This window comes from Anolis sagrei, chromosome 4, assembly GCF_037176765.1.
Source record: "Anolis sagrei isolate rAnoSag1 chromosome 4, rAnoSag1.mat, whole genome shotgun sequence".
NCBI lineage: Eukaryota > Metazoa > Chordata > Lepidosauria > Squamata > Dactyloidae > Anolis > Anolis sagrei.
Genome location: NC_090024.1, coordinates 145,440,137 through 145,460,388, shown reverse-complemented (window position 1 = coordinate 145,460,388; position 20,252 = coordinate 145,440,137). Strand labels below are relative to the sequence as shown.

The 20,252-nt window shown below is 39.3% G+C and overlaps 2 protein-coding genes across 2 annotated transcripts; one reads left to right on the top strand and one right to left on the bottom strand.

The window, feature by feature from the left end:
• The first annotated feature begins 1,007 nt into the window (after positions 1–1,007).
• TRMT13 (tRNA methyltransferase 13 homolog) lies at positions 1,008–11,291 on the top strand. Its single transcript, XM_060774004.2, has 11 exons — positions 1,008–1,410; positions 2,332–2,378; positions 2,477–2,543; positions 3,915–3,980; positions 4,997–5,069; positions 5,791–5,897; positions 6,438–6,605; positions 6,840–6,906; positions 7,809–7,883; positions 9,372–9,795; positions 10,588–11,291. Exons 1-11 carry the CDS (start codon positions 1,222–1,224, stop codon positions 10,781–10,783), a joined length of 1,479 nt encoding a protein of 492 aa, XP_060629987.2. The 5' UTR covers positions 1,008–1,221; the 3' UTR covers positions 10,784–11,291.
• LRRC39 (leucine rich repeat containing 39) lies at positions 8,656–19,246 on the bottom strand. The gene is made up of 9 exons (XM_067467767.1): positions 18,862–19,246; positions 18,411–18,635; positions 17,307–17,412; positions 16,764–16,920; positions 15,208–15,344; positions 14,881–15,026; positions 13,551–13,703; positions 12,907–13,046; positions 8,656–11,121 (listed from the first exon to the last, which is right to left on the bottom strand). Exons 2-9 carry the CDS (start codon positions 18,533–18,535, stop codon positions 11,063–11,065), a joined length of 1,023 nt encoding a protein of 340 aa, XP_067323868.1. The 5' UTR covers positions 18,536–18,635; positions 18,862–19,246; the 3' UTR covers positions 8,656–11,062.
• Between the last annotated feature and the right edge of the window lie 1,006 nt (positions 19,247–20,252).

The window sequence follows — 20,252 nt, the reverse complement described above, 5'->3', positions numbered from 1 at the left end:
TGCCAAGATTGGTTCAATTCCATCATTGGTTGAGTTCCTAATGCTCTTTGATTGTAGGTGAACTTTAAATCCCAGCAACTACAACTCCTAAATAGCAAAATCAACCCCCCCAACCCCACCAGTATTCAAATGTGGGCATATCGGATATTAGGAGCCCCCAGTGGCGCAGTGGGTTAAACCTCTGTGCCGGCAAGACTGAAGACCGACAGGTCATAGGTTCGAATCCGAGGAGAGGCGGATGAGCTCCCTCTATCAGCTCCAGCTCCTCATGCGGGGACATGAGAGAAGCCTCCCACAAGGATGATAAAAACATCAAATCATCCGGGTGTCCCCTGGGCAACGTCCTTGCAGACGGCCAATTCTCTCACACCACAAGCAACTTGCTGACACGACAAAATATATATATATCAGATATTTGTGCCAAATGTGGTCCCGGTAATTAAAGTACATCCTGCATATCAGATATTTACATTACAATTCATAACAGTAGCAAAATTACAGCTGTGAAGTAGCAATTAAAATAATTTTATTATTGGGTTCACCACAACATGAAGAACTGTATTAAGGGGTCGCAGCATTAGGAAGGTTGAGAAACACTGCGCTAGAAGGACTATTTGTACGACAACCTCATGGGATAAGTTTAGACACAAAATCCATTTGTTACATATACACATAGCCTTAAAGTGATTCCACACACAATAGTTTTAAGAATGGGCATGAAACAAAACAAAGAAAAAGCAAAGGTGTCACTCTCTCAGCCACCCAAGGGAACAATTTTAGGTTGTGTGGCCTTTCCCAAACTTCAGGCCAGGCATCCTCAAACTCTGGCAACTCAACAGTTTGGGCCTCCAACTCCCAGAAGTCCTAGGCATTCTGGGAACTTAAGTCCAAAACACTTGGGAGGTTGAAGAGGCCTGCTTAGGTCTTGCCTATGTTTGAGACTTCAACTCCCAGAGTTCCTGGCCATTGGCCGAATAAGCAAGGCCTTCTGGGAGTTGAAGTCCACAACACTGACAGGAGCAAACTTTGGGAATAGCTGCGATAAGGGCTGCTCAAGGGCGAGGACCACAAAGCGTTGTTTTAGAAAGGAGAGGGAAAGGATGCGCCTGAACGGGGGAAAGCGGGGAAGGAGGGGGTCTTTGGCCGTTTCTGGGCAAGAGGCCCCTTCCCCTCCTTCGCCTTCGGTTGAATTCAGCGCCCAGGACTGAGAAAGGGAGGAGGATGGAGGCGGATTGGAGGAGGCGGCGGGAGGCGGAGGCAGGGCAGCCACGCAAGATGGCGGCGGCCGAGGCCTTGCCGCTTTCCCCTCCGCCGGGGCGCTGCGCCTTCTTCGTGGAGCGGAAAAAGCGCTTCTGCAAGATGGTCCCGGCCCAAGGGAGGCGCTTCTGTGGGGAGCACGGCGCCCACGAGGTACGCCCGAGCTGGAGAGTCCACGCGGTTTGATACCGCTTTAACTCAATGCTAGAGGACTCTGGGAGTTGTAGTTTGACAGTGTCTTGTCTAGCCTCTGCCCAAAACTGCGGAAGCCTCAATTCATAGGATTCCATAGCATTATGGAATTGATTGTGTTGTCGAAGGCTTTCAGTGCCTGTAATCACTGGGTTGCTGTGAGTTTTCCGAGCTGTATGGCCATGTTCCAGAAGCATTCTCTCCTGACGTTTCACCCACATGTATGGCAGGCATACTCAGAAGTCTGTTGGAAATTAGGCAAGTGAGGTTTACGTATTTGTGGAATGTCCAGGGTGGGAGAGAGAACTCTTGTCTGCTCGAGGGAAGTGTGAATGTTGCAATTGGCCACCTTGATTAGCATTGAATGGCGTTGCAGCATCAAAGCCTGGGTGCTTCCTGCCTGGGGGAATCCTTTGTCAGAAGATGTTTGCTAGCAAGGCCATTAAATGCTAATCAAGGTGGCCAATTGCAACATTCACACTTGCCTCAAGCAGACAAGAGTTCTTTCACCCACTCTGACAATCCACAGATAAATAAACCCCACTGGCCTAGTTTCCAACAGACCCCTCAACCTCTGAGGATGCCTGCCATAGATGTGGGTGAAATGTCAGGAGAGAATGCTTCTGGAACATGGCCATACAGCCTGGAAAACTCACAGCAACCTGCCTCGAGCAGACGAGTTCTTTCTCCCACCCCGGACATTCCACAAATATGTAAACCTCACTTGCCTAATTTCCAATAGACCTCTGAGTATGCCTGCCATAGGTGTGGGTGAAACGCACAGCAAGTTATTGAATTAATTGTTTAAGTTTTTAAACCATGTATTTGAACAAAGACTGTGTCATAGTGTTTTTGAGTTTGAAATGTCTTTCTTTTAACCAGGAAGAAAAAAGCAGAAAAAGAATTCCCTGCCCTTTGGATCCAAAGCAGTAAGGAAACTTAATGCTGTTTGTGTGTTATACGTTGAGAGAGAGAAAGAATATGTCTAGTATCACAATACTAGTTTCCTTTCCATTTCTTTATTTAGCACTGTTTATGAAGATCAGCTGCAGAAACATTTGAAGAAGTGTAATTCAAGAGAGAAGCCAAAGCCTGTGAGTGCACTTGAATTCCATGAAAAAATAAATGAGGTGTTCTTTAAAAGCAAAGTGTGTTTGTCAGTGATACTCTCATCTGCTAGTATTCCACCTACACTGTAAAATCAATGCCATGACTCAATGCAATGGAATCCTGGGAGTTGTAGTTTGTCAAGGTCTTGAATCCTCTGCCCAAGAATGTTGGTGCCTCACCAAACTGAAACTCCCGGGATGCCATAGAATTGAGTCATGACAATTAAAGTGGTATCAAACTATCAGTTTTACAGTGTAGATCAGGCATGGACAAACTTGGCCCTGGAGGACTTCAACTCCCACAATTCCTAACAGGAAGGGGCCTGAGGCTGTTAGGAATTGTGGGAGTTGAAGTCCAAAACACCTGGAGGGCCCGGGTGTGCCCGTTCCTGGTGTAGATGCACCCCCAATCCATATACAATATATGTGAATGGTACTGTATTTTATTTCTCCATATGTTTTGTCTGTGATTTGCTCTCCTCCACACTCGCATGTCGTGGACTCCATTTTGTGGCCCCATTTCTTAAGGTTGGCTCTGCATCTCGTGGTGCCAGAGCGCAGTCTATTCAGTGCCTTCTTAGTCGTCCAGCCTTCTGTGTGCCCTGGGGGAGTTTCTCATCCGGTATTAGCCACAGATTGAGGTTCTGGGTTTTAGCCTGCCACTTTTGGACTCTTGCTTGCTGAGGTGTTCCTGTGAGTGTCTCTGTAGATCTTAGAAAGCTGTTTCTTGATTTAAGATGTTGACATGCAGAGGATGGGCCAAAGATGTCAATGTTTCGGTCCCTTCTTTACTAGTTGCTACTTCCCGGCAGATGTCAGGTGTTGCAATACCAGCTAAACTGTATATTTTCTCCAGTGATGTAGGGTAATCCAGGGAGGGGGTGAGCTAACAGCGGGTTAGCCCCCAATGCCCCTAGCAGTTTGAAAACATGTAAATGTGAGTAGATGAATAGGTACAGCTTTTGTAGGAATGTAACGGTGCTGCATTCAGTCATGCTGACCACATGACCTGGAGGTGTCTACAGACAACGCAGGCTCTTTGGCTTAGAAATAGAGATGAGCACCACCCCTCAGGGTTGGACTCAACAAGACTTAATGTCAAAGGGAAACCTCTACCTTTTTTAATGATTTGTTTTCTCACAGATGTGATATGTACTGAGAATTATTGCTGTAGTCCAACCATTATGGTGGCTTTATGCCATGATATGATCAAGCCCCAGTGAAAGGGTGGAATATTATATTGAATAGTTTCATTGAAATCTCTACGAATCCATATATACTATTGCAAAAACCCTCTTCATTGTTGAATCATAAATAGGCATAAATAATTTGATTTGTTTTATTGTTTACTTAAAGGTCTACTTTGCCCAAGATATTAATGCAGGGCTGAAAAATGCAACAGAATTGCTTGAAGAAGAAGAGGTGAGGAATTGTTTTAAATACAAGCTGTTTGTAAATGTTAAGAAAGAGAGCACCTGTTAATTATTATACAGTGTGATTTGGAGAAAAAAATATGGCAGTAAAAATGCTATCTTGTGAATTACATGTGGGCTTTTGAAGGTTGCATTTGCCCAAGAGTTTTGAAAACAAAAATGGTAGACCCTTGAGGCTTTTCAGGACTGATGTTGGGGCATCAGAGGTCCATAAATGAAATACATAGGCTGCACTTTCCCTATTCTTTTTGTATCATCTCTCATGTCTAGATCTGAACATATTTCCTGGGTTTTACCATAATTTTGAAGCAAGACAAACCTATTTTTTCAGTCTGGTACATCTAAAATTGGTTGAGCTGTTTTTGTTTGTCAAATGCAGCATAGACCATGATGTCTTGCTTCTCTAGAAAAAGTCACAAACATGCTATCAATCCTCTGAGGCTTCATACTTAAGGGCCCATACTCACTAAATAATAGCACTCCAGTACCAATTTAATTACCATGGCAGCATACTTTAGGATCCTAAGGGCTCGATGAAGCCCCCATTCTCTCTAACTAGGATATTCTTAACTGTAAATACCAGGATTGCATGGAAAATCCTGATGATTGCACCAACTTCTCACATCTGCTACTATCTTTTTCATGCTGGATCAGCAGAGATATGTATAAGTTTAGATGTCATTTAATAAGAGAAACAATAAGACAAAGTAAAGTACTGTGCCCCCCTGTTCCTGTAGATTAGGGCTGAATACACTATACCAGGTTTATTACCAAGTTGAACTTACTTTTCTCCTTCGTTATGTAAGTAGATTGTCTAATAGAGGAAAATTATAATATGTTCTTTGTAAAACTATGTGATCACTAGTTTCAATCTAATGGCAACAGTCATTAATATCAGGAAATAATTTTTTTAAAAACCTTGTTCTGTTTAGTGTATATGGGCTAACTTTCTAATATATCAACAATAGCCAATTTTTTCCATATGTCTTTTTGTGCATATTCTAGCAAGTTCCAATTTCTTCACTATCTAAAGAAGAGTTAGAAGACCTCCTTAGGAAGCTAAGAAGAGCAAGTACCAGTGAGTTTGGTATTATTTCTTTAGTGACAGAAGTATCTAGCTTTGCAAAGATCTAAACCCCTTCATCTTTCTTCATACCGATGATTTTTTTCCCCTTTCCCTTTCATTTTTTCTTTCTTGTGGTTTTTTGTTCATCTTGGTGCCCAGTCAGCATTTATCCTTACTCCTGGCCCCAGTCTATCTTTCTCTGGGATAGATAGTATGGGAACCTTGCAGAGAGAAACAGGGCAAACTGCCTATATTTCAAAGACTGAACTTAGCTTTATCTCTAGGAAAAGCTAAGGATGTTTGCCACCTATTGACCAAAGCTGTTACTGCAAGCTATTATGTTATTACAGGTTAAGTTGTACTGTAGAAATCAAATAATTACATGAGTTGTTAGAGACTTTCATGGCCAGAATCACTGGGTTGCTGTGAGTTTTCCAGGCTGTATGGCCATATTTCAGAAGCATTCTCTCCAGACGTTTCACCCACTTCTATGGCAGGCATCCTCAGATGTGAGGTCTGTTGGAAAACGCACAGCACCCCAAATATTTACATGTCTTATAAGAGGTTATTTTAGAAATATGTAAGGCCACAGTAGCTATTTAAAGCAATTCCTAAGCCAGATTAAGTGTCTGATGTGACACTGACAACTCAGCCTTAAAAATATATTTGCTAAAAATGAAGTAAACAGCAGCCTCATTTGAGACTCAGTAACATAGCTGCATCTCATTTACAGGTATAAATAATGTAATTAAGGACCAAATCCTCTGTCATCAGGCCTTACAAAGCGCTCTGAGTGACCCCAAAAATGGAGATGCAGCTACTAAGCATTTGAAGCAACAGGTAGTACATTTCTCTAAGCCCTATTTTAAACAATTTTCTAATTATTTTTTAGTTGATTCTGTGTCAACCATTTTTTTAATCTTATCTTTTTACAGATTATACTTGATAGTGTCAATTAAAAGATTACTAGAAATTTTCAGAAATGTCCCTGAATGTATGGCCTTCCCTGAACCCCAAATCTTATGTTGGTGCATAACAGAGCTTTTGTTCACATTTGTTCTGACATTTGATATGAAATAAATCAATGGAATACATTCTAACAAGAGATGTAAAAGAAAATCCTGTATGGTCACAGTTTACTGCTATCTGACTGTTAATCATTTCAGTTAACTAAGGTGCATCTATGATATCTATAGTAGAGTGCTTAAAACAAGAAGAAGAAGTCATAAAGTATGAATCACAAAAAGTTATTTTTTGCTATCATTAAATCACATGTAAAGAAAGAAAGATAAACCATTTAATAGGTTTTCTGGCAAGTGCTGCTGATTGTAGGATATATTGCTGAGAATACATTCATACATAATATTTTTACCTCTTTAGGCCTCTATATTAGGCAACATGGAAAGACTGGAATTACTTCGACCAGGAAACTGTTTTGTCGAATTTGGAGCCGGTCGAGGAAAGCTGTCCCACTGGGTGGATATAGCTTTACAGGACACTAAAGATGTCCATTTTCTTCTTGTTGAAAGGGCAGCTACAAGGTTCAAGGTGGGACATCATTGCCAGCTTTTATTTCCCCCCCCCCCTATTTTTTAAGTAATGCAGTTTGAAAAGCTAAAAATATAAATACCATTCCATTTTAAACCTTGCAAAAACATAGTCACAATAATAATGTAACTTCCATTGTTGAGTAGTTTGTTTTTAGATTTATACTATAATTTCAACATGCTGAGTACCTTAGTAGTTTTACTTACTTTTATAATAATATATCTTTTTACACAGGTAGATGGGAAGCACAGCAGAAATAGTTTTGAAAGGCTTCAAGTTGACATACAGCACTTGTGCTTAAGTAAGTCGTTTATTCATTTCCAAAAGCTCTAATTAAAAGTGCCTTAATGAACTCTCTGAAAGATAGTACAGAAGGCTGCAAACACCTGAGAACAAATTTTCTGCCAGGATCTGTTAACCTCAATGCAATTGTAGAAAATATAGCTTGAGATCAAAAATCTGTCAGGACAGGGTAGGGAATTCTGCCATCAAAAGCAAAAAAATGCTTATTTTAAGTCAAAAATTGTGTCTACTCTCCTTAATTTAGCTCCAATAAACAAATCAATCTTAAATGATGCAGTGACGTATATCAGTACTTCTCTGTAACTGGAAGATTAGATACTTCCAATGGCCTCTGGCTGAATTTTTGAAACCTTATCACTCAAACCAGGTCAGGAATCAATTAAATAGTATGATTTGATTTCGCATGGATAATTTAATTTGAATATGTTTGCAGACAGTACATCTAGTAAATCTCTTCAGTCCTGTGTACTGTTCATCTGTATATGTTTTTGCAATTAAAAATATTTACATGTGGATAGATGTAATTTATTGCACAAACAATATGAAAATGAAGGCACTGTACTCAGTTATGCAGTTTGGACACATTTGACAAAGAAAGTGTGTTGATGGTGTTGATACATTTTGTTCGTACTGAACTGAAAGTGGTCTCTTGTTTTCTTGACCTGCTGGTATGTGTCCCAGAGTCTGCTGGAAAAGAGCACGTTCTTTTCCAGATTCATGGAGATGTAGTCGAAAAATAAATTTTATGGGAAATAGCTTGAAATTATATGTGATGTGTCATTTGTATATAATGTCAGGATTTGTCTTGACTGCTTGTTGTATATGGGTACCTATATAATCCAGAAAGGTACTGACTCGGTGTACTAATTCTGACTTGGCTTCTTCTTTTTTGCCTTTTAGATAAGGTTCCTGTTCTTGCAAAAGGAAAGCTCCCTGTCATAGGAATTGGAAAACACGTGTGTGGTGCTGCAACAGGTAGAGGTGCATCACAGGAATTTGTGCTCTTCAGATGTTTTAAAATGACTATTCTCATAATTTCTGACTATTAACTAAACCAGTTGGGAGTTAGAAAGCCCAATGGCAGAGAGCAGAAACGGAGCAATAATTTTAAGAAATTAGTTTTGCATAAAATAATACAATTGCCAAAGATCACACAGTTTAGTGCATCTATATTTCAATGCCCTTTCTTGGTATATAGAAAAGTGCATTTCATACGTGGTTCTCCAGATTTGCTGGAATGTAGTTTCAGTTATCTTTCACCATTAACAATACTAGCTATAGCTGATAAGAGACATATCTCAGGATGTTAATAGAATTGTTATTTATTTCATAAAAAGTTGACAAATCTGTAGGAAGTTCTTAAAGCCTTCTTCAGGGCTTACCTAAAATCAGAGGGTGGGAGCACAGAAATACATGGCACACAATTTTAGAACAACATTACTGTATTTGTTCATTGCAGAAATGTTGGCAGGTGTGATTTGGAACACATATGTACAAGCTGTAAGCAAAGTAAAAGTATAAGTATGCATGCAATATACTTCTGTGTGGTCTTCCTATATTGCCTGCATCCACAGATTTTTCTTTTTAGCAAATAAAAAACCAGCTATTTAGCATCCTGTGACATCTTTTATTATAGTTTAATTTAAGAACACACAAATTGCAATATAAAAGGTAATTCAAATAATGTGAGGAAACAAGTTAACAAGACTTAGCAAGTGGCTTCATACATATATATTAAGCTCAGCCCTGTTTAAATTTTATTTTGGGGTAAATCAATTAACTGTACAGATTATTTGGTAATATAAATAATAGCTTTTCTATACTGTGTGGTACATACATTAATGAACAAAGGGTTTATATCAGGAGTGTCAAATTCATTTTCATCAAGGGCTACATCAACCTCATGTTTACCTTCAATGGTCCGAGAATCTGTGGATGCAGAGAATCTGACAGAGAATCTGTGGATACAGGGGCCAACTAGTTTTTAATATAGTGGTTGGCGCTTTGTTTTTTACCCTATATGGGTCCCTGGATGTTACTGAATGACAACGCTCATTACTTTTGATTATCCGCCATGCAGACTGAGATCATGGGAATTGTAACCCAGTAATACTTGTGACTCTGAGGAACGGTTAAAGGACATTTTAATGTTGGACATCATATCCACAGGCCTTGTATCTCACTTCAAACAGTATCATCTTGACTCAACAGAACAAACTGCACTCCTTCCAAACGTTATTGTATCACAGCTCCCATCACCTCTAGTCATGATGTCTAATGATAATGAATATAGGAGTTGTAGTCCAGCATCTGGAGGGCCACATTAAATGACATGGTGGGTGTAATTTTGCCCCCAGGCCTTGAATTTGACACGTGTCGTTTATGTGAATTCAGTGAGATGTAAATAAGATCCAAACATAAAATTCTAAACACACAGTTTAAGCAATGCATATGTATTCACAGACCTTGCACTGAGATGTTTAGTTGAAACCTATGCAAAACACTGTGATGACAAAGAGGAAGATCCTGCACCAAAACGCTTGAAGACTGATGAAACCAGTGAAACATCTTTTTGCCCTGATGAAACCTGTACCAATTCTGTGAGTGAAAACTGGAGTCCCGTGGCTGGAATTGTCATTGCGCTGTGTTGCCATCACAGGTGTGATTGGAAGCATTATGTTGGCCAGGAGTTTTTTACCGCTGCAGGACTTGGGGCAGCGGAATTCAATTATTTTAGAAGAATGGCAAGCTGGGCAACGTGTGGCTTGAGAGAGACTGCGAGGAAAGACACTGCAACCGATGGAAAGAATGAGGAGCAAAGCAATGAAGCAGAAGAACATGAAGATGATGACAATGGTGCTGACAGCAATTGGGATAGCCTTCAAGGGTAGGTGGTCATTTTCAGGACAAACCCGTATGTTGTCACTGTCAACTACATGCATTTGCTATTTTAAATCTGTTGAAAAAGTGAGAGTTACAGAAGTGTTGATCGGGTAGATGTGGACCCCAGCATCTTTCAGATATGTTGGTTAGATGATTTTTGTGACAAAATGTATTATGTAATTTAATGAAAACTACTGTATTTCATTGTATAATAGTTAAAACTTTTTATCCCTTTTTAAATTGGTGCAACTATTACATGATGAAAAAATCTGCCTTTGATTCTCTGGTTTCTGATTTTAAAAATAAAATAAACTGCCTTACGTTATGATCCAGCTTCAAACAGCTCCTTTTTTGGTTTGTTTAAACTACCTTGCCTCAAAGAAAGGAGGAGGAAAGATCAATTCCTTCTCCAAAGTTAAGGCAGTTTACAAAACCTGGAAATTGAGTTCTTTGGAGGGAAGAGGGAAGATCCAGGTTCCAGAGACCCCCATTTCAGGTTTTTTAAAGTGCCTTGTTGAGGAAGGAAGGGGGAATAGCCCCAAACGGCTCTGCAACTATTCTATGAGGAACATAAAAATACAAATATTGCCATCCAAAATGTGACTATTATGTGCCGAAATATGGTTAAAGGTTTTAAAGTACACTATAATTCATACAAATATAGGATGTACAAAAATTGCCTTGCTAATTTCAGTTCTGTATAGCATCCCAAGTAATTCCAATGTTCTGTTCTGATCCTTAACAATGTTAGTATTATTATGACCTAAAATGCACTTTTCTCCCCTTTTGGTTTTAGGCTATTAACTGCTGAAGAGCGGAAACAGATAGGCCGCCGTTGCAAACTGTTGATCGATCATGGTCGGATTGAATATTTACGGCAGAGAGGTTATGAAGCTGTCTTGCAGAACTATACAGACCTCAGTGTTTCCTTAGAAAATGTCCTTTTGACAGCTGTGCCATGTCAATCTGAATTGCCCACCTCATCTGCTTGAAAGTGGGGAAAATCCTGTTGTTTACTATTTGACACATACAGTAATGTAGCAATAGAACCAAATGGCTCTGAAAGCCTAAGATCCAGTATTTTGTTTACCAAATTATTTTTATAATCTCCTCTGGTGACAGAAGATGAAAACACTTGCTTATTCCTCATAAACAACTTGATATTTTAGTTAACGAAAATATAGCTGTCACTCAGTCCTTCTTTGCTTGGGAGAACTATAAAAGCTGCCTTCCAATAGCAGCAAAAACCCAAATTGGCACAGAATATTTTTTCACTTGTTAGCAGCATCAGCAGCACCATTAGAACCAATTCCAATATCACTTTCCATATCTGAAAAAGAGGAAAAAAACAAAGGGACAAATACACATGCAAAGAAACTTATATTTTAAAATAATGGTCATTTATTTATTATATCTAACTTGTTTTGTAAGCCTTTTTGTACATTATTTTAACTACTTTTGAACTCTACTTCTGTGTAGAATTAAAACACTTCTATTGAAGATTGTCCTCTGCTTTGTTTTTTGTTTGATAACTATGAGACAAATCACATATTTCAGTTAATGCACAGTTAAGATACTGCAGGAGACTCAATCAATATTGTGGCTAAAACATACAGGGATTGTTTATCCTTTTTTCCTATCATGGAGCAAGGTGACTTTAACTGGGGAACACTAGAATCCTGGTTCCTCTCCGTCATGTGACTTTTTCAATGGAAAAAAACAAAAACAGTTGCAAAACTATTTCCCTAGAACTACCACAATCAGAGATACAGGAAGAGTAGTTTTCAAGCTTCCTTTGGTAACTTTGGCCAGAAAAGCCAAGCAATGTAAGACATAACCTTTTTCAAAATACTCATATTCTTTCAAATAAGACTTTCATTGAAATACAGATGTGATCAATGAAATGTTAAAGCAAGAGAGTAGAAATTCGAGCCCATCAACAGCTGGAATCCAGCCTGTACAGGCGCTGAGCAGGACGTTGCACATCTACCTTTGTGAGACAGGGAGGGGACTGCCCCTGAAGGACACCAGGTTACTTAAGGCTGGCTTGGGTCACTGTTTTGTTTAGCAAATGTGGTCTAGCATCCTGACATGATGTCACAAATCCAACTTACACAATCACAACTCACAAATCCCATCCCAGCCATCCCCCTTCCCTCTGCTTCAGATTCTTCAATATCACAGTTTCCTGGCTGCTGAAGAGTAGGTGAAGTGATAAGGAAGCATCCAGCTGTCTTACTATACTTCAGTGGTTCTCAACCTTTGAGCCTCCAGGTGTTTTGGACTTTAGCTCCCAGAATCCCAGCCAGCTTACCAGTTCTTAGGAATTGTGGGAGCTGAAGTCCAGAACACCTGGAGGCCCAAAGGTTGGGAACCACTGCTATAGTTGGATGCAGAGTCATGACATCTTTTGTGACCTCTGGAGAACTCCTAAGAGGCCCTGAAGGATACCTGTCATGGTTCTTTCAGCAATAGAAAAATACCTGAGGGATTATCTGCATTTCCGCCCATTCTCCACTAGCCAGGAATGGCTATGATCAAGATCTGTAGCAGAAGAATGATGGGTTGAAGAAGGGACTTATTTGTATTGTTAGGTGCTCTCAGATCAAAGACCTTTTAAGGAGGAGAAGAAAACTGAACACATGGCAACTATTTTCCCCTAACTGTCCTAAAATGATCTTTCATATCTCAGAGAGAAATGTCTTAGTTTTCACTATGCAATTCCTCTCTGAGGAAGGAGATTGGAATGGAAAGGGTTAGAAGACTGCATTGTTTCAAAAGAAGATAATTTTCTTGTCTGAATTGAGACTGGGTTTCAACCCTTATTAAACCCTTGTGTCAGCAGGATTGAAAACCGACAGGTCAGAGGTTCGAATCCAGGGAGAGGGCGGATGAGCTTCCTCTCAGCTCCGGCTCCCCATGTGGGGACATGAAAGAAGCCTCCTACAAGGATGGTAAAACATCAAAACATTCAGGCATCCCCTGGGCAACATCCTTACAGATGGCCCGAAAAACCTACAGCAACCCAGATAGCCAATTCTCTCACTAGCAGCGACTTGGAGTTTCTCAAGTCACTCCTGACACGAAAAAAAAAATTAATTGTAAAAAGAGATACCTTTTATGCCGAGCGACTCCTGAATGTAAGCATGCATGAACTGAATTCCGTACAATTCTCGTTCTTCCTCCTCCTCTTCGTTCTCACAAGGGGGAAGTTTTACTTCCAGCTTTAGGGGATTGTCTCTGAAGTTGACAAATCTGGATACAGATATTAAAGGGGAAAAATAAAAAATGCGAGGCACTTTCAGGTCTAATAATCAGATTCTCAATTTGAAAAAATTAGCACCATATGCTTTATTCTTTTAAATTACGATTGAGCATTTCCAACACAGTTAACTTTGTGTTACTAAATTAACATTTCGTGTTAAGTTTGTTTGAGTTGTGGGCTCACATGGGCTCAAGGAAAACATGTTTTTATTTTAAAGTAGCTATGATCTAGCATTACATCCAAAATATGTCTTGTAATTGATGCTCCTTTAAAAAAAAGTTAGCTTTTAAAGCTATGCTTTTCCATTGTTATATATAATCCAACTTTCTGTATCCCATCTGAAGCGTTCCTCTGAACAAGACATGCCCATAAGTAGCAGGAATGGCCCTTGCAGTCATTGAGCGTCTAGAGCAGACATGAATGGAAGCAGCAACCACTTGAAAGTGCATTTAAAAGCATAGGCATGCCAGATGAAGCAATGGCTTTACTCTCACCGCAGGTTTGGCATGTCCTTCATGCAAACAGGAATATCTTGGAGTTTGTTGCTGGTGAGAACCAAGGTGCTCAAGTTCTGTAGGTTTCGAATGGATTCTGGTAAATGAGTTATTTCATTCCTCTGCAGCCACAAAGTATGTAGGTTTTCAGCTCTGTAAACTCAAAACAGATGTGTTCATTATGATGGAAATCACTTGAGTGGCTATGTAGCTATAATTGCTGCAGCTTCTTCAGATATGGAATTCCTTTGTGTTGCCACAATGATACAAGAATGTGAGCATAATATGCATATCCACTTCTGAGTAATTCATATGGAACCCAGGAGTCCTCAGTAGATTATGAAATTGCATTTCTTATAGAGATATAGCCAGATGTTTCTGTGATTCCCTTCATTTTTCACCAGTCACAAATTGCCAGGGAAAGGACTGGCAACAGCTCTATAGTAAATTGAGTTAGTGGTAAATGGCTCAGCACTGCATAGTTGTGAATATGGAGCTATTGTGCTGAGCCATGCGGAATTGTAGACATTCAGAAAAAGTCTATAGATCAATAAAGGATACTGTATTTCATCACATAATAGTCACACTTTTAAATCCTTTTTTGACAAAAAATGGTGCGACTATTACTTGATAAAAAAAACTGCCATGAATTCTCATTCCTAGGTTGTTGTTTTTTTTTAAAAAAAAAGTCTTACCTCCAAGAAAGTAGTAATAGTAGTAGTAATAGTAGTAGTAGTAGTTTCTGGGGTTTTAAAAAACTGTCTTGATTTGAAGAAAGGAAGGAGGGAGAATCTGGGCCCCAAATGGCTGTTTTATTTATTTATTTATTTATTTATTTATTTATTTATTTATAACATTTATATTCTGCCCTCACCCCAAAGGGGACTCAGGGCAGAGCACAGCATATACATGGCAAATATTCAATGCCAGGTCACAAATTCACATACAATACATAAACATTAAAAAACATTTATCAAAATATTAAAATACACCATTTAAATACACCGTCCTAGTCGTGTTACATGTGTTGATTACGCAAAGAAAGACTGGAAGTCATTTCTAGAGCCAGAAAAAGGGGTATGACGATTGTGCTGTGGCAACTATTATACCGTGATATACGATAGTTTAAAGTTTATCTGCTTAACAACTTGAAGCTCACAATTCAAACTATTTGCATCTGTTCTGTTATACGGTACAATGTTGTTTGCCTATACAGCAGTATATTTAATTCTAGGTAAGAAGACATTTTATTTCAATAACTTACCATTGCTATTAAATATTTTTAGACTTAAGTAACGAAGATGGATTTTTCTTCCAGATATATATTTACCTGTCAATGTTGTCAGGGATTTCTTTCAGTTTGTTGCTTCCCATGTCTAACCATTCCAAGTTGGGCATCACCAGGATGACTGAAGGGAACGTGGTAAATTGGTTCATGCTGAGATCTAGGTGATAGAGTTTCTTCATATCACTGAGCTAAGGAAAAGAAGAAAGTATCTGAGCAATAATACAGCCCCATAAACAATCTTTCGTGAGACCAAAAGCTTGGATTGTAATGAAGAGGAAGAACGAGATGCTATTTTTATGAATGTTGAAAAAGAACTTGGCAGCACTACCTGGCCCTGGGCGTAACTGGGAGAAAATATTTGCACCAGACCTGATGGGGAAGGTCCGAAATGTCTCTGTTCACAGCCAGTTCCAGCCTTTCTAAGCTGACGCAGTTGCTTAGTTCTTTAGGAATGGATTTAATTTTATTATAACTGAGGTTCAGCTCTTGGAGATTTGTCAACTGACCTGCAGAAATGACAAACAAAACCAATGTTATAAAAAAGGAACTAATAGCTATTTGCAAACAGTGCTGTTTTTCAGCAAACAGCAACCTGTTAGAGCAGTGTTTCTCAACCTTCCTAATGCCGCAACCCCTTAATACAGTTCCTCAACAATAAAATTATTTTCTTGCTACTTCATAACTGTAATTATGCTAATGTAAATATCTGATATGAAGGATGTATTTTCATTCACTGGACCAAATTTGGCACAAATACTGATATGCCCAAATTTGAATACTGATGGGGTTGGGGGGTGGGTTGATTTTGTTATTTAAGAATTGGAGTTGCTGGGATGTATGGTTAACCTACAATCAAAGAGCATTGTGAACCCCACAAACAATGGAATTGAACCAAACTTGGCACACAGAACTTGCATAAATAACAGAAAATACTGGAAGGGTTTGGTGGGCATTGACCTTGCATTTTTGAGTTGTAGTTCACCTACATCCAGAGATGTAGTCTAACCCTAATCCAAACTTGGCATGAATACTAAAAAACACTGGTGGAGTTTGCAAAAAATAGACCTTGACATTTGGAAGTTGTAGTTGCTGGGATTTGTAGTTCACCTACAATCAAAGAGCACTCTGAACCTCACCAATAATAAAATTGGGCTAAACTTCCCACACAGAACCCCCACACCTTGAAGGGACTCACTGGCGTGAGCCTCCCTCCAGCCTCACATGCTCTCCCTCACACACATTTGCACCATGCCGCCATGCACTGAGCACGCTCTCTCTTCCTCGCTTGAAGTCTCAGAAACAGCCCTCCCCTTGGCTGAGAGTGGAGGAGGGCTTTTGGTGGGAGGATCCGCCATCTGTTTCCAAAAAGGAAGAGAAGGACAGCCGGAGACATCTTCAGCCTTCTCTGCCAAAGAGGTTCCTAAGTCTATCAGAAATATATGTTTTCTGATGGTCTCTGGCGACCCCTCTGAAACCCTCTTGTGAGGCCCCTAGGGATCCCGACCCCCAGGTTGAGAAACGCTGTGTTAGAGGTAGATATTAAAAGAAAATAAAGAGGATTAGGGTCTAGCTTTTATAGACTGGGTTCAATTTTTATTTTTATTTTCTCCCAAAACACTGGAAGACCTTATGGCACTTTAAGGACCTAATATGTTTTAATAGTATTGGTTTTATTAAAACCATACATGCCTGGAGTTATTCTCAGGAATGCTTTGTGCCAGATGTGTGTTTCCTGATGTAGAATCGCAGCCATTTTTATTAAAACATAAAGAATCCCAACATCTTTCGAACCCACATTCTTCAGGAGTGAAATTTTATTTTATTTTTGAAATCCTACCAAGAACCTAATCCCGAGACTCAGTCAAACCTGCTGCATTAAAACAGAAAGTGAGAGGTCACAACAACAAAAATATCTTTCAACTCACCGATCTCCCTGGGAATGTCTGTGATGGAATTTCGAGAGAGATCTAGAACAAGGAGATTTTGAAAGCGGCCAATAAACTGAGGGATTTTTACCAAACTAACTCTGTGAAGTTGCCATTCCTGGAGGTGGTTCAGTTTCAGCAAACAAGAAGGTAGTGTCTAGATTGGTAAGAGATAAAAGGAGGGAGTGGGTGAATCGCTGAGTATATCAGATCAATCAAGTTTGACTAAAAATGCAAATACATTTAATATTTTAACAACACAGAAGATCAATATAATGACATTTAATATTCTAACAAGGACAACACAAAAAAAACTTAACAGTATATTATTCTACACAATCTACATAGTGCATATACATAATTTTACACACAAATGTCTGACGCTGTATAATACACTCTATGAAAAAATGGACCATCAAGCAAATAAAACTCCAGCATGCAGACACTTGACTCTTGCATAGAATAATTAAACAAAATGGGCAAAGCACCAAAAACTATAATAACCATTGGGATCTGTTATTAGTAGTGTCACATGGACATTACCTTCCATTCTTCTTGTTCAATTCTTAAAACAGCCCTTCCATTTTCAGTGATGACTTTTTGTTTCAGTTTGGCAAAGCTAGCCCTCTCTTCCCAAGCAACAGTCAACCTACGGTAGAAAAGTTGCATACTTTTCATATAACTCTTCCTTGCTGCCCAAGATTTCCAACTTTAGATTCCAAAATGTCTTAAGCCACATGTTTTGGCACAGATCAGGCAAAGATACTTGTTTGTGAATAAATCAGTACAGTCAGCCTTTCAAATTTGCTAGGGTTACAGTAACAGGACTGCCATGAAAGTGAAAAATCTACAAATAACTACATTGCTATTTATTTTTATTTGAGAACACACCTCTCTAGGAATTTCTAGTCTTCCGGCGCAATTCTATGATCAACTTCTGCTGGAAGCTGAATATCAAATCACATAGATTCCTAGAAAGGCGTTGTCTCTAACAATTTCTATTGTCTCCTGCATGACTAGAAGAGTTTACCATACAGCCACACTAGAAGACATAGATATTCCTAGAGAGAACATTTTAAATGTTAACATTTTAGACATTTTAGGCTTCAGAAGAAAAGTTAGAACTCGGATGTGGGATCAGGATTTCAGAGAATATTGCAGTGCAATAACAGATTTGGACTATGGAATGGCTTGGACTACAATTATAGATGGCATGATTTAAATATGGAATGCAATGTTTTTAAATGTTTAATATGTATTACTTTTAATTTTAATATTTTGGAGTTGTATGTGTTTTAAGGCACTGAATAATTGCCTCTGTGTAAGCCCACCTTGAGTCCCCTTCGGGGTAGGGAAAGGCGGGGTATAAATAGGGTAAATACGAATAAATCAAATTCATGAATAATCAAATCCTCAAATGTCAAAACTGCAAACTTAGAGGAGTGACTGCATACATGTTAAAGTCCTGAAGGAATCCTAGACCACTGATGTGCACCCATGTGCTGTAAAATAACTTCCCCTTTGCTTCCTTCCTTCGGCACCAACATCCTTCCAGATCACCGATGGAATCTGATCAAAATGAGATCAAAAGCACCTTTCTTCTTACTCTCCTGCTCCTACAATCCCCAAGTTCGAATGAGTACCTACCTCCCTGCAACCCTTTGTTGAACCTCCTTTTCTTTTTGAAGCTGTTCATTTATCTTCTGGATCCTGACTTCCCAAAGTGCTTTGACGGATGTAAACAAGCCAACGCAAACTGTCGTTTCTGTCATGGCTCGTCTGCATTCTGATTCGACATCTAGATCATTTCGTCTCCGTTACCACTGCAGACAGGAGATCCCTGTACTTAAAATGTCCTTCAGCAGGAAATATCTAAAGTAAAAAGAGCAACAATCATTTTCCAAATTCTCACACTGGAGCCTCATTTGCCTTTCTTACAATTGCTTGACAAAACATTGATCATGAACCGCCAGACACATAAAGTGTTTAGTTCAAAGCAACACAAAACTCAATCAACAGATTAACATATCTTTTGTGAAGATAGGAACATACAGATTAACATATCCTTTGTGAAGATAGGAACAAGATAGGATCTTACCTAAATCATTGTCCTTATTGCTTGGTTTTGCGTGTCTCATCGGTTTTGACGCAACAACTGGAAGCTGTCATGAATCTCGCCTGCCGTGCTGAAGTCATTTACAAACCGCGCACCGAGTAGGGCAGACTGAAATGCAATGCCAGATCTAATTTTAACCACATTGCTGGCTTGGAATAGTAGGTGCTGCTGTATTCAGATGCCATACACTCCTGAAATATTTCCTAATTTCAAATCTCTCTGTTTTTCAGAACTTGCCGTCATGTTTCTAGATGCCAAGAAAAGTCTCTTGCGCTGTACAAAGACTGCTACGTGTAATAGTCAGGAAGATATTACTATATCATATAGGGTGGCATAACTGAGAATTTGGTATATCTCTTTGTGATATCACTGCAATGATATCTGAAACAGTATTTGTGCAGATTCATTCACACATCAAAGAATAAAGCAGTCCAAATAAATTGTAGTATGAGTATCTTACAGACAACAAGCAATCCATAATTCTTAAACCCTTTGAAGCTGCAATTTCAACAGAAAGGAGGAAACTATGAAAACAAACAAAATCTGGCTGCCAGTATTTTAAAAACTCTCTAAAATCAGGATAGTAGATAAAGAGCAACACTAATAAAACAGAACAGGGATATTCCAGACAAGAATAAATCAGGGTCAACTAAGACTTCCCAAAAAAGTTCCCCCCAGGCAGCAATCAGCCAGGTTTTGAAGTTACAAGGCCATTAAATGCTAATCAAGGTGGCCAACTGCAACATTCACACTTGCCTCAAGCAGACAACAGTTCTTTCTCCCACTCTGGACATTCCACAGATATATAAACCTCACTTGTCTAGTTTCGAACAGATCCCTCAACCTCTTGAGTATGCCTGCCATAGATGTGGGCGAAACGTCAGGAGAGAATGCTTCTGAAGCATGGCCATACAGCTCAAAAAACTCACAGCAACCTAGTGATTCCGACCATTAAAGCCTTCGACAACACACTGCTCTTGAATATTGCAAAGATCTCTCCACTAGGAGCAGCTTTGCACATTACCAGATAGATATCTGCAAACTATGTGCAGCTTTAGTGTTCCTTGTAACACCCGAGAACCAAGTTCCTATCTTCCAAATGCATGTGCCATTCTATATGTGGCATACAGCTTTTCCTTCCAAAGGGAAGCACTGTGGGTTTTGCATGCTACACCGTGTGTGTTGTAAATTTCAACAGACACCTGCAGCAAGAAGCATTTTTGGTGTAAAGGCAATTTTTAAAAAGAAAAGGAAAGTTTGAACTATTAAGCAAGAAAAGGCCATGTCTAAAATATGTAATAAAATAAAAGGCTTTTTATTTCAATTTTTTTTCCTAAGGCATTAGATGCAATAGAAATTTGGCAACATCCCCT

Excerpts from the sequence above, each read along its gene's own strand:
- TRMT13 (XM_060774004.2), top strand. The coding sequence starts at position 1,222 with ATGGAGGCGGATTGGAGGAGGCGGCGGGAGGCGGAGGCAGGGCAGCCA. Across the intron at positions 6,907-7,808 it reads CATACAGCACTTGTGCTTAA|ATAAGGTTCCTGTTCTTGCA; the intron begins GTAAGTCGTTTA and ends TTTGCCTTTTAG. Across the intron at positions 7,884-9,371 it reads CGTGTGTGGTGCTGCAACAG|ACCTTGCACTGAGATGTTTA; the intron begins GTAGAGGTGCAT and ends ATGTATTCACAG.
- LRRC39 (XM_067467767.1), bottom strand. The coding sequence starts at position 18,535 with ATGACAGAAACGACAGTTTGCGTTGGCTTGTTTACATCCGTCAAAGCA. Across the intron at positions 16,921-17,306 it reads TTGAACAAGAAGAATGGAAG|ACACTACCTTCTTGTTTGCT; the intron begins GTAATGTCCATG and ends TTACCAATCTAG. Across the intron at positions 13,704-14,880 it reads ATCCCTGACAACATTGACAG|AGCTGAAAACCTACATACTT; the intron begins GTAAATATATAT and ends TTGAGTTTACAG.